Source organism: Coloeus monedula (genome assembly GCF_965178545.1).
Source record: "Coloeus monedula genome assembly, chromosome: 1".
Lineage (NCBI taxonomy): Eukaryota > Metazoa > Chordata > Aves > Passeriformes > Corvidae > Coloeus > Coloeus monedula.
The window spans coordinates 147754662-147769129 of record NC_138781.1 but is presented as its reverse complement, the minus strand read 5'-3'; the positions used below and the strand labels follow the sequence as shown (position 1 = coordinate 147769129).

Below are 14468 nucleotides of genomic sequence, written 5' to 3'. Positions count from 1 at the left end.
AGATAGATGGTGGTTTCTAATGTTTTTGGTGGTTAAAGACTTGTTGCACTTCAAATACTGTAAAATGAAATATTCGAATATATGTTTCTACTGCTATAATACTGAATTGCCAGCATTGTGACTAACTTCTCTCCCATGTGTGTTTCTTTACAGGTTCAGTGCTGAGCTGATCTTCTTTACCTTAAAATACTTGGTAGAAGGAAGAAATGATGGAAAAAGGGAATACAAGTGTGTGTCACACCTAGTTGATTTGTGTCTTTGGGTGAAAATAAAGGTCAGTGTTGGCAGTAATTCTCCTCCTAGTGATCTTCAGTTTTCCTAAATGAGAGCCAAAGAGGAAAAAAAACATATTTTCAGTAAAGCCTGTCTTAAGGGACTAACAAGGAAGAGAGCCCACAAAATAGCCTGTAACAATAACGTGTTCTGAACTGGAGATGGTACAAATAGTATTGCAATTGTAATTGCTCTTAGTTCTGGAGTTGCCAGCAGCTGTTCCGAGTCTCCAGATGAAGTCCAGCTGCAAGGATTTCTGTGCAAGTATCACACCTGGCACCCACAACATGCAGAACTGGAGCCTCACAAATGCCGTGTTACGGAAGGGGTTCATTTTTCCTAGAGATACCACAAAGTTAAAAACTGCATCATTGATGTATGTTTTATAGATTTTTGCTCTAAATTCATTTCACATGCAATAACGGGAGGAAGGGAGCAATTGTGGTCAAAGTCCATTCTGGATTTCTGCATTTGTTGAGCAGTGCTTTCCCTCTGCTGTGCCTCACATTTCCTGCAGGCACTGCTACTTGTATAAGATGGTAAGAAGACATAGAAGCTAAATTTAATAGCAGTTCCTACCAGTCCTCTCCAGCAATGCAAAAGTTGTATGGAAACAAGACACTGCAGGATCAACAGTTTGGTTGTTTCCCATGAGGAGGCAGCCTCCATATGGAAAAAGAGAGCAGGGACTGAAAAAAACCCGAGTTGTGAATGTCACTGAAGGGCAGGCCTGAAGCCCTGGGTGTATTTCTTCTGTGTAGCTTATTTTTTTCTAATTCTTTTGACTTGTTTCTCTTTCGTAAAAGATAGCAATATTGTAGTAAGTCAGTTCAGTTTATTCAATATTGTTACAAAAAAGGTCTTAAATGGTGTCCTAGAGGAGTTGCCACCTGTGTTGCTTAGTCCTGCCCAGTCCTGAAAACTGCAGCAGGAAAGTTTTAACCTAGAGAAGTAACAAATCCACTGTGGTCTCTGTGGCCTGGTTTCATCACAAGTAGCAATTAAGCAACAAACATAACGGTGGCCAGGGCAAGTTAATGAGTTTTCAGAAAAACTGATAAAACTGAAAAAAGGGTGTAAAAATACCTCAAACATGCCCAACCCTGTGACTCTCTTGGTTGTTTTTCCAGTTAGAGCAGTAGATTGGAGATACCATCCTTTGCCATGATTTTTGTATTCACAGACCATCAAGGTACAATGTCAGTGCTTGTACTATGTGGCTTAGTGAAACAGTTCAGACACATGATCACATCAGTACTGGAAATGTGTAACCTTGCTTGGGAAGATCAGTGCTTTAGGATTCTTTCTAGCACTTGATCACTTTCTTCTTTCTATCTTTCCAGAAAGCTTTTTTCCTCTTTTCTTTTCAACAGCTTTCTAGTCAAACCCAAGGGCATACTCATTCTGCTCATCATTTATCCTACTAGACAGAAAATAGCTGCAAAACCCATTAATAGCTGAACACATCTGTGCGCAGTGCACCCTTTTGGCAATAACAACTTTATTGGGGTTTGTGAAGCCTGAGGGGGATAGATTATGGCCTAGTTAATATAGCTTGCCAGGGGCTTGAAAGGTTGCACTGTCTTAAGGTAGAGCAGGGAAGTGAACCATCTTTTGGGGGATGCATCTTCTCCTGTCTGTCCTAAGGACCCCTAAAAAGCTTTTGGCTTCTATTAACAACAGTTCATACTCTTTGATTTCCACAATGCACCCCTCACCTCCCCACTCAATTTTTGTTGTGTCTAACTAGAACTAGAACTTACTGACATCATTGTAAGATATGCTAGAGTTATCTGAGCTCATCAGAGCTTTTCTTGTTTGCAGTTTGTAGTAGTGATAACCTTTGTCTGCCCCAAGCCATGAAATATTACTTGTATTACTCTCCCAGTAGTCATGGACAATATCCCCTTACATGTGACATCATGCAAAGAAGAGGAAAGATGGTTTCTGCTGTAAAGGATTTGCAATCTAAATAAAAGGCAAGAGACAAGGATGCAGGGAGACAGTGTCAGCAAATAAAGACCTGCTCCTCTTTCCATGAATGTGTTCAGGGAAGAACCTCTGTTATGAGTATCCAACAAGAAAACTAATCTTCCCTTAAGGTATGACTAGCTCACAGTGTCTGGAAGAATCCACTTAACAATTCAGGAGCCACCCCATCCTTTGAGGAATGCTGCCTGTGGGCCTTACTTGGCCTCTTCACTACAGGCAGCTCTCTTGCTTTGAGGAGAGAACTGCTCTCTCTTCTGCTTTTTTCCAAAGGCAGCTGCTTTCCAGTATATTTTAATAAAGCTGTGTGAGAGCTGCATTATTCCTGGTCGATGTGTGTGGGTAGTGCCTACCAAGATAGGGCCTTAGTTGCCGACTGAGGTTTCTTGTTTCTGCTGTGCATGCATGATGGTCTCTGAAACCTTTGTGGTGTGTCTGTGTGCTAGCACGAGAGTGGCTGGACTGTGGCGAGGACCCATGGAGGCAGGCTGTCATAAATAACAACATCAGTAATTAAAGAAGCACTGGAGGAGAATTCTTCTGAATTAATTTTGCCTCAGACAGGGAAACCAGGAGAATAAGGGCTTTAGACAAACTGTCTTCCATGCTGCCTTTTCTTTTCCTGGCCAGAAGATTCAGGCCATAGGACAGTGTGACAAATCCCTGGCTCATAACCTGGGCTGTCTCTGGGCTCACCCTGACTGCAGGTGAAGCACACTGGCCTGCCCCCCACTTGCCTGCCCCTGCTCACCCAGGGTAAAGCTGGGTCACAACCCCTCACTGCTGCCGTAACGAGGCACACTCGTGTGAGCAGCCACAATGGCTTTGCTGATGCACAGGAACTCGTTTGGAGGCCACAACTTACTGGAGCCCATTTTTATTGGTCCAATGCTCATGTGCCGAGCTGGTGGCTGGCAGTGGAGTAAGACCTTGGCTGCCTTCAGGGAGAGATTCATCTACAGCTTCTTTTTATCCCTGAAGCTGCCTGCACAGAGCAGCTGCAGCAGCACAGGCTCTTGTAGGGCTCATATATTTGAGCCCGCTCAAAGCTGCGTCTTCCAGGGATGATGTTTTCTCCTCTGTGAAGCCAAGGCTAACAGCACCGAGGCAAATCATGCCATGCAAACTCGGGCAAGCAGCTTTACTTACTTAAGTAAAGTGAGAATTTGTGTTCTGGCAGCTACACTGATGACTTGGATCTTGAGGGAGAAATTGAGCAAACCTCCGGTGCTGACAAGGCAGTGGAATTTCTTAAAGTTGCATTTTTTCATTTCTGTAACTAATATATAAGAATCTTTTTAAATGTCTTGAGGGGAGGCAGGGGCAGGGGAGAGCCAGGCAAAGAAGGAATGAAGAAGAGAGGCAATACTTTGCCCATGACTTAGAACTGAAACCACACAGTCAGCTGCTAGGCCCCCTCTGTGGCACTTGGGAATCAAGGCTCTGCTATCACCAATTTACCAGACAAAGGCATTCTCTGCATTGCAACACAGAGCCTTTTGTAGACCACGTTGGTATCCTCAGAAGAAAGGATGGTTGAAACCCCCACCCCTGGAGGACTCTGCAATCCAAGCTGGCAGCCAACCAGCTGCTGTGGGATTTGCCCCTGGGAATGCGTTGCTCTTTTTGTTTTACTTTGAGCTGGGGCCACATTTCACTTTGATTACTCATGTTTCTTTTTTCGGATTTTCTTCTTTTTGATTTGTGCTTATTTGCCCTTATTTTTGCGCCTTGTTCATCAGACTGGTGTGTTGCAGCATGACCTGCAGTCCTGGAGTAGGGGGAAAGGGAACATGTGTGTGCAGTGTATGTGAGGAGCACTACAGGTGCTGAAACTGTTCAGACACTTGTGCCAACCTCCTCAGTCTGACCCCTGTGTGCTTTGCCTGTCCTGGTCTGTGGGCAGGAGGAAGCCAGATGCTTTTGGTGTGCAAACACAAGTGACTGTCCTCACCTACCTTGAAACTTGTAACAGGAAGACTGAAGCATGTCAAGGAAACTCCTGGTTCTCTCAAGACTTGCTGAACAGTTTCCTCTGTGCTGGAGGGCTTGCTTGCCAAACAGCAAGTTTACAAGCAAAAGGAACATCAATCTGCTTTAATTGTTCTGACCAATTCCAACTACCAAAATTGAGTTTCTGCCCTGGCATTTATGCCAGGTCATGCTACATCCAGTCATAGCTACACTGGTATGGAAGGGTATTTTAAGCAAATAAAAAGAAAAAAAAAACCCTAACAAAACCAAACCACGTGTTTTACCTTTAAATTCACATAAAAATCACCACTACTTTGGCCTCAAAATCTGTTCTGGTTCTAATGGACAAGTTCATTAGTCCATTTTGCAGGCTAAGGAAGTACAAGGATGACTTTTCAGCTCACCTCCAAACCTGTGTGGTGATTAGTTGGGACAAAAAGGACCTTCCTGGAGGGACGGACTGGCAAGGTGGAGGAATGAAACAGCATAGCAGTACCCTTAAAACACAGCACACTGTGCACACCAATACCATGAGGCAGGGCAGGCAGCTGGGGCATGCAGAGCTTTGAATGAGCAGCTGTGTGCCTGTGTCTTGACATTCTGAAGGAGGTCTAGGATCAGTCTTCACTTGGCTGTGTTCCCATTTGCCATAGCACAGTGTAGGCTGCTCTGGGAAAGCGTGTCGTGGAAAGCCTGAAATTTCAGAGAATCACAGAATTTTTAGGGTTGGAAGGGACCTCTGGAGAACATCTAGTCGAACCCCCTGCCAAGGCAGGGTCACCTAGAGCAGATTACACACCAGCTTCCCGTTCTGCTTTGAGACAGAACTGAAATCAAATGGGAAAGTTGCCAAAACACATTCCCACTCACCCCTGCACAGTCACAGGGACGAGATGCTAACAGAGCACCTCCACAATTACGCAGTTAATTTATCAAGGCGCGGGACTTCGGTTCAGCTCCTTACTGGAAGGTCTCCCAGCACTTCCCTTTGGGTGAACGGTGCCCGATCTCCTCCCCCCGCGCGGAGCGGGGCCGGCGGGGGCGGGCGGGAGCGGCGGCGGCGGCGGCGATGGAGCCGGCGCTGGGCCCCGAGTTCGAGGATTCCTTGTTCGCGCCGAGCCGGGAGCGGCGCTCGGGCGGCGGGGACGGGGCTCCCTGCGGCGCCAGGCACTGCGAGCCCCGCGTGAGGAGCCGGGGCGGGCGGGGCGGGTCGTGACGGGTCTGTATGTGCTCTGTGTCCCCACAGTCGTTCCGCGGCTCGTGAGGGGTGTGTGTGTGCTGTGTGTGTGCTCTGTGTGCCCGCAGTGGTTCCACAGCGCGGCCCGTGACGGGTCTGTGTGTGCTCTGTGTTCCGTGTGCCCGCAGTGGTTCCACACCGCGGCCGACGGCGGGGAAGGCGCCGGCGGGGTCACGGGCAGCAAGTTCCGGGCGGACTGGGCGTTCCGGCAGCGAGACTTCGAGGTATTTCCCGGGCGCTCGCACGGGCCGGGGCGAGTTGTGGGGACAGAAACTGGGGCGGTCCTGCAGTTCCCGATGTGCTGCGCCAGGGTGAATGTACATTATGTACCGCGGCCTGCGGGTCCGGCGGCCGTGCTGCGGTTAATCCCGCTCCTGGTTCGTGCCTGAACGCGGGCAGGGCCGGGCTGCGGCCGGGCCGCAGTGGCGATCTGCGTTCTGCCACGATCCATCCGGGACTGGAGCAAGCTGGGCAGGAGCACGGCGCTGCCCCGGAACTGATCCCAGGCAGGCGGGCGCATCGCAGCAGTTCAGCCGTGAGCAGAGCTGGTGTCTGCGGCCGGGGAAGTCATGGTCAGAGTTTGGTACGTGGGTTTCTCAGCTCCTGGGGATAATGCTGTGTCCCACAAAGACTGTCAGATCGCTGGCACCACGTGGCTGCGGGGCGCCTTTCTCAGAGCTCCCCCCGCTGTCAGATGAAAGCTGTAGTGGTCGTCAGGCTCCTGCCGGTCGCGGAGCAGCCTCTCCGTGACTTGTCCCAGGTCTCTGCTGCCTCCGCTCCCTCCGGAAGGCCGGCTGTGCCTTTGCCGTGCGTGGATGTTGTCCGTGTCTGTTCCTGCCCGCGGTTCTCCCAGACCTCTCCTCACTGTGTATGTCCTGAGCCGCATTCTTCATCAGCGATGCTCTCCTGCCTTTTGCAGTCCTAGTTGCAAGATCTAGTTTTTGTTACCTTGTTTTCTTGTTGAAATCAGCATCTCCAGCCCTTGTTTCAGGTGTAGCTTCTTGTTCCAGCCTATGGTTTGCATTACAGGCTCCCTGATTTCAAAGCCCTCCATCTGACTTCTGACTGTACTCCTTTTGCCTTGCCCATTGGATTTGTGGATGTTTTTGTACCTCAGTTGGCACTGATCCTAATATTATTCCAGCACCACTGCAGCCCTGTGTATACCTGACAGATGTTTTGTAGTCTCAGCTGAGATGCCCTGAAGGGATTCATAAATGGGTGCTGATAGCAGAGCTGCCTCAGGCTGTCGTCAGACGTAGCTGCTGACCCTCAGGAAAAGCAGATTTCTCACTGCTGTGTCTCCCAGTCAGGAGAGAATAACACCTCCTCAGATCTGCTAAATGGAACAGACCGTTGCTTCCTAACTCTTTTCTGTTGCAGCGATTCATGTTAGAAACGTTTTCCGTTTTATTGCTAACCTAGATCACTGGTGGAACAAGAACCAGAGCTCAATTGCACATAAAATTACAGGTTTGGAAGCACAGACCTTAGAAGGAGGGCTGGAAATATGTAAATAGGGCTAGTAATCTCTTCTCTCATTGTCAGTGTTTTTTTACTTCAGGATAGGTCACTTGATAGGAAATGTCAAGGACAGCAGTGATCTAAGCTGTGCTTGTTTTTAGGATAGAGATGACTGTAGAATCTGCTTGGGATTCATAATGCCTGAACCGTGCCAAGTTATTTCCCTTTGTCACATAACAAGGCAAACAGGATTGTCCTCAACCCTCAGATCCATTTTCACCAGTGGCTGCTGCATGCACTGGGCAGAGGGGAGCTCCCTCTTTTGCTTAAGAAGGAATGTGAGCTCAGCATCAGGAAAGAAAAATATTTCAGCCGTTTTGCTAGGAAGTATTTAGGGTATGTCTCCTAGAAGCTCTTTCTGTTAAAACCATTAAAGTTTTCAAGGAATAATTAAATACTCACTTTGAGAGATGGGAGAATGAGCACTGCTCTTCAGTCTTCTCTCTGAGCACTAACAAAGGGAGAGAAATCAAGATTCCAGACTTAGCTTCACTGAATACTTAGTTTAATGTATTTAAATGTTAATTGGAGTCCTGGTGAGTGCCCTGAGGATTAAGCTGCAGAAGTATTGCTCATTCCTGCCTTTTTCCTTAGCCCAATTAATATTTATTTCATGTACATTAAAACAGCCTACAGGAACAACTGATATTCACCTTCCTTGTGGTATTCTCTGACTTGCTGATTATTTGAGGTGAGGTACTTGCAGGTTCAAACCTGCCCATGGAGAATGTCGTGGTTTTGGAACAAGGTCCCACAGATTTAGGATGAGCGCTCAGATCATTGAGCTGGGGGGAAAGATGCCTTGTGTCACATATTACCCAGGTCAGGAGATGATCCCTTCTGCATCAAGCCTGGTGAGAGAGAGGTGGGCAGATGTGTGGTGAATCCTGCTGGGGCCTAAACATGAGTTAGAATTGAGGCTGCTCGTCACCATCTAGACTTGGCTGTGTAGTACTGGGGCCTTGTCTCTTGCTGGCACAGGTAGTAGCTGAGTCTGGAGAAATGCAAATGTAGACTTCAGGTTCTGAATTCCCTTTGTGACTGTAGTCGTCGTGCTGTCAGGCTTGCTTTTAAATGCAAATCTCTCCCTGTTTTGTTGGCTTTTCTTCCTGTGATGCTCCTAGAAAGCCCTGTGTGAATACTCAGACTGCCTGCTACTCTTACCTGCCAGCAACATTGCAATGAGACGTGATGTCCAGGAGGGCCAGGCTCGGTGTTTATCTCGCCTAGGAAGGCACAAGGAGGCTTTGGATATTGCAGAAAAAATGGTAAATAATGCAGTCTTTCTTTTAGGGTTTGAACATGAAAACATTGCCAGTAGTTCTTTTATACTGACCATTTTCTGGAAAAATAATTTTCATGTGTATAATCCTTCAGGATGTTCAGCGCTCAGAGTATTTGGTAAACAGAGGGTAACTGTCACTGCAGATATAATCACTCTTTAGAAATTGGAACACCCTGTACCACAATGAGCTCCCTGTGCAGGGAAGCTGGTAGTCCTGGAAGGGACTAAATATCATGGTCTGCCAGGCAGAATTAATGCAATGTAATAGGAATTTTAAGAAAGGGAATAAATGAGTGCTTAAATCTTTCCACTTTACAAGTGACAGTTCAAAACTCCCTTTTATTTCCATATACTTGCTGCCAAACTGCCACCAAGAAGACTATCTAGCCACAAATTGAGTTTTTCCCATAAAGGAAAAAGTCCAGAGGCTCTGAAGTCTGCTAGAATATTATTGATGCTTTTTTATATTATAGAAAAGGTATTTATACTGCAAAGAAAGGCAGCTGTAGAACACTCTGAAGGAAAATAAACAAATGACAGCATTTAGGGCCTTCTTGCCTCTCAGACTGAGACAAGGCAGCTAGAGGGAATGCTGTCAGCTTGAATTGTGCAAGATCTGTATCCAATTGTATCATTTTAAATTCAGAGCACCGTTTTGTACAGTTTAAAAGTTACCTTGTGATATTCGTATGTCATTATTTAGGGAGACATTTTCCTAGGCTCTGAAGGATGATTCTATTCTACTCTTGGTTTTAATCTGTTACCTTTTGTTTCTAGAGAAACAGCGCAACTAACACAGATCACTTAACAACGGTTCTCAACCTGCAGTTTTCCATTTACCAGGGTCTGGAAAACGTAGAAAAAAAGATCATGTGTCTTCAGCAACTTATCTGCTTACATCCTTTCAGTCCTTGGTTCTGGAAGTTACTTGCTGAAGCTTATATGAGCCTTTTACAGAATTTGTCTCCATTAGTCATTCCAGAAGCAAATGTAAATCAGTCTGAAGAGGTTTGTGTAAGAAATAGCAGTTTCAGAACATCACCTGGCAGAGAGAATAATTTGCAGCCTCACAGATCAGATGGCCAGAAAGAAGGCCCTTGGTTCAACCTTGCTGCAGAAACAAAGTGGGAGAATGCAGTGATTTGTTCCAGCAGCCAAGTGGTGAGAGAATTCCTCTGCACTTCAGGAGAACTGGAAAGGACGGACAAAGAGGAACGCGCAGATTCCAAGTCCTGGAAGCAGAACATGTCAAAGAAAGTTGGGATAAAAGCATGTGCCTCGTTCATTAGAGCAAGGTAACTGTATGTATTCTCAGAATAACGTTAAGTTCTCTCAGTCAAGAACAATGTAAAGCATATTTTTCCCAGTTGTCCTCAGTTTGCATTTTCAGTTTAAATGCTTGCTTCAAAGTTGGCAACAATAACTTAGAAGCAACCTACTACTGCTTCAGATCTAAAAAGCAAAATCTACTTAGTGTGATGGCTGTGAAGAGTGTGAATCTGAGTGGAAAGAGTAACCCAGTGTCACGCACAGCTGAGAAGAGTTTTTAAATGAGCTTATAATGTGAATCTTTTCAAGTAATTACATACAAAAGGGTCTGTTCTTCAACAAATGCTCCTGCTAGACCATTGCTGTTCCTGGTCTGGTATTAAAGATGCAGCAGCAGAAATGCCCCAAAGGGAAGGCATAGCCAGTCTTCCCTCTGCGAGTGCCACCTGTCTTACTTGCTTGAAGCCTCATGCTTGAATGAAAATGTATTTTATAATAATACCCCAATCTGCATAATGGATGAGGCTGGAAAATGAACTCTGTGACAACTGATTGACAGGGCTGCATTAAAATGTTCTTTCCTTTTCTTTCCCCTCTTCCTAAAACTCTTGCATACAGCAGAAATCCCCAAAACATAATCTTTCAAAGAGATAATTAGGAACTGGTTTTGTTAAAATAATCTTGGATGATTTTTCTCCCTCTTGCCTCTCAGTAATGTATCAGTCATTAAATGTTTTTAAGGGCATCTTATGAATGTCCAGAAATGTTTACAGAGAACACTTTATAACTGCCCTGCTGGGGCAAGATTTAAGAAATGAAAAAAACCCAAATAGTAGCTTTTAACTGTACTCAGACTAAGAGATGAAGACTTTAATTGCTACTTGGAAAAAGTTAATTGATTTAGTACTGATATTGAATATCGAAGCTACATTTTTATTAATAATTTGTGTTGCTTGTTTCAGTGTATATAGTTCAGAACTGAGACAGTTACAAATGGTGGCATTTCCTTGCTTGGCTGAACAGTTTCACAGAGTGTTACTGTGGTTTATATTTGCAGATACACTTGTCCAGGATAAGCTTCTCCCCTGCCCAAGGCTTATGCAGGTTTTCTAATATTTTCAGGTCTGTTGGATTTTAAGTGGGATGTAGATGGTGTATAAACGTATGTGCAGGATAAGTTGCACCTGGAAAAGGGATATTAGTATTGGTTTTCGTAGGAAATAAGTTTCTCTGTTAATGCATCATGAATAATTGACTCTCATAGTTTTGAAAACAAACTGGAGTGGTTTTTTTGTTTAATTTTCGTTGTGATTTCATTCTTTTTTATACTATGTTGATGCAAATTTTGAAACAAAAATGCTTTATAAATTAAAAATACTTTCCATTTTTACTTGGAACCAACAAACCATCTGTAAATTCAGTAAAGTTTTGACTGGGAATTTCAGACTTGTAAATTTTGATGTTTATAGTGTTCAAATGAAAGTTTTCATCTTAGATCTTGAGTCTTTTCCTTAAAATGCACACCATTATTATAACACCAACTTCATTTAACTTCAGTAAATAGGATAAAAAAATTGTTGTTCTTCTTTTTGCATAAAGCTTGAATTAAACACTTTTTCAGTAATAACACTGCTAAGTTCTAGTGGGCCCTTGGTTGAATATTGTAGAATCATAGAATTCCAGGTTGGAAAGGACCTCAAGTATCTTCCTTTCTTGGCAAAAACATGATCTAGGCAAGATGGCCCAGCACCCAGTCTAGCTGAATCTTTAAAATATCCAACACTGGGGAATCCACAACTTTCTTGAGGAGATTATTCCAATGACTGATCTCATTGTAAAATACTTTCCTCTTGTGTCCAGTTGGAATCTCTCCAGAATTAACATATACCTATTTTCCTTCATCTTTTCCATGTGGTTTGTTGTATAAAGGGAGTCTCCATCTTCTTTGTATCTGCCCTTTAAATACTGAAACATGGTTAGGAGGTCTCCCCTCAGTCTTCCTTTCTCAAGACTGGACAAACCCAGTTCTCTCAGCCTATTCCCAAATAGCAGACATCCCAGGCCTTTGATCACCTTTGTGGCCATTCTCTGGACGCTAATAAATTCTCTAAAACTGATATTTATCTCCACTATAACACCCATGGTGAATTTCAGTGAGTTCACAGGAGATTATGCAGTATGTCTCTCTGCTCCTAGAAGTGTAAAATAAGCATAATACTGTTAATCTATCTGACAGTGATTTGAGACAAATGTATAGATACCTGGATATTTCCTCTGCCAATCCATTTTACAGTCCTTGTGTGAGGGTCTCTGGAAATTGCCACTGTTCTTGCTGGTCAAGCAGTTGGTGATGACATCAATGCCTGTCGTGAGCAGAGTGTGTAACCTTCACCAGTTCATGGTTGTGACTTCTGGGGCACTGCCTCGAACATAAAACTGGTGAATGCTGTAAGAAAATATTCCAGGGTTGGCCTCTGTGGGGAGCATGTTTGATATTTGTCCAAACACCCACATTTCTAGCTTTTCAGGTTCCATAAACAAAAATGGGCTGCTGTCTTGTTAGGCCATAGTAAGGACATGGGACACCTGATGACTCACAGGTCTGAGCCTCACTTTTGAATGGTGTGACAAGTATATGGGGACAAAAATGTTTGCACAGAGCAACCAGAGATACTGGCATATTATTTTTCAAAAATACTTCTCAGTAGTTCTATAGCACAGATACACAATATCCATATTAGATTGATACACGTGTATTGACTTCTTTGCAGTAGACAAAAGTCATGAAGAAGAGCTATTTTAAAGTATTAGAAGTGTTAATTAAAGTATTAAACATTTTGGTTGTTTTTAGGTCTTACTTCTTTTCCAGCTGTGCCAATTTTTAACTACCTTTCTCATTCCAGGCTTTTACTTCAGCTTACCCAGTCACAGCAGTCATCCTTTGTGCTAGAGAATAACAGAAAAAGTCAAAAAGAAATTGATGACAAAGTGGCTCAACTTGGTTTTGATGAAAATTCCTTGCAGTTGATGACCAAAGTAAGAGGATGTTTCCTTGTGTGCAGGGTCTCAGTTCTCTGTGTAGACTGGTTGTCCTCTAAGCATGACACTCCCCTGAGCTAATTAACTGTGCCAGGAAGCAAGGGAAATTAGCTGGGGCGGGCTGCTGGCAGTGTGTTATCTGGAACTGACAGAGGTGCCTGTAGAGCCCTGGCCTGCGTCACACAGGTGGGTCTCTGATCTGCTGAGATTCTCCTTTCAGGAATCTGCAGCGTTGTTAAGTTTCTCACTGGACTTGTATTTGCAGGTGCATCATTGCTGTGCATTTCCTGGGATTGTACATTTTATCTCAGGAATTTTAGATGCCCCAAAGTGAATCACTAGTTTGAAATGGAAGTGAAGATTAATTTGATGGCCACAGCAGTATTAAACACTTGCATAAAAAGTAATAAATGTTTCCAGAAAAAGCCAGAGACTTTCTTTTGCATTTCTTTGTTCTGTTTAATGTACTGGGTTCTAGTTTTTAAAAAAATAACAGAGGAGAGCAATATTGCATTTAATCTCTTCATAGAGATTAAATATTTTTAGTACTATTTAAAGAGCTTCTGACTTTTAAGGAGCAAAAGGAAGCCAGCAAGATTCTAACTTTGCTGTCAGCATTACAGCTTTAAGTTAGTGACAGGCAAGCCACTGCCAGGCAGCAGGCAGTCGAAGGAATGGCATCCATGAGAGGGCAGTAGCACACAGGCTGTTTCACGGTTGGGAAAGGCTGGGAAAAGAAACTTCGCTTCTTGCTTTCCGTGCTCGGACATGCCTCAGGAGGAGTTCAGAGTGTTGATGCTGATGCAAGGTGAGAACTGAATGCAGAGCTGGTGTTGAGACTTCCGCTGCTATTCAGAATGAAACCCTTCTGTGCAAGTGCAGACAGAACCTGGAGTGGTTGCACAGCTCTGAGCTTTGGTCTCAGCTCTCCCTGAATGCAGAATGCCAAGGCAGGCAACTTCATCATGGCTTGGAAACTTCTCCAGGATGGTGTGTGGTTCATGTGACTAGGGCTTTGCCTGTAAAGATCTGTTATTAATGCCATGTTTGATTGGTTTTTTTCTGCAAGTTATTTTCTTGATTCCCTTCTTTCTTCTTACTCTTTTTGCAGGCTATGGGACAGGATCTTATACCAGAAAAACTAAAAGAGGAGTTTCAGGGTGAGGTAAAATGCATAGGCCCTTCAGCATTGTCATCACTGGTAACTGCTTCAGTCACGGAATTTGAAATCAAATGGTTTGGTAATCTCCAAGATGATTTATGTCACTTTGGCACACAACGTTATTCAGATATTTATCTCCCACCTTCAGTAATGTAGAGGTTTTGTTGTATTTATTCTTTTATCTCCAAATGATTATGGCATGATACATGCAATAAAGTTCATACTACATTTTTTAAGAATTCTTACTGTATTTCTTTTAAGAATAGATATAAATCTCTGTATTTAAATTCTTCACCTTGCATCCTTTTCTTCGTTCACTGATTTGTTTGTATTTAAAATTATAAGGAACACAGTATAAAATCAAACTCTCAATTCAGCTTTCAGAGGTAGCTTTCCATCATAATCCTCACCAATTTGTGCTTGAAGCATCTGCGATCTTTTTGAGGCCTGCAGTGCTGGTGGGATGGAAGCTTCCCTTCTGATGTCGAGTTTCAAAGTTTCTTGGTAACAGATTTGATGTTGTTGCATTTAGAGCCATGGAATTAGCCATTTCCTTAAGTAAATTTTTTAATATTTCTTGATAAACATTATCGTGATTTCCTGTTCAGAGATGGGAATCTCAAATATATTTATGCTGAGAAATTGTCAATAACAATAATTCCACATCTTTTAGGAAGGAAATCTACGTAGTAAATGTTTAACTTAAAACCAGGAGA

General features: G+C 43.8%; 1 protein-coding gene across 1 annotated transcript; it reads left to right on the top strand.

Annotated features, from left to right (window-relative positions):
• Nucleotides 1-5305: 5305 nt before the first annotated feature.
• Nucleotides 5306-13908, top strand: LOC309576779 (uncharacterized protein C8orf76 homolog; the record flags this gene model as incomplete). Its single annotated transcript, XM_082288309.1, has 6 exons — nucleotides 5306-5419; nucleotides 5602-5697; nucleotides 8122-8265; nucleotides 9060-9577; nucleotides 12455-12587; nucleotides 13702-13908. The coding sequence occupies 6 exons, from the start codon at nucleotides 5306-5308 to the stop codon at nucleotides 13906-13908; spliced, it is 1212 nt and encodes a 403-aa protein (XP_082144435.1).
• Nucleotides 13909-14468: the final 560 nt, after the last annotated feature.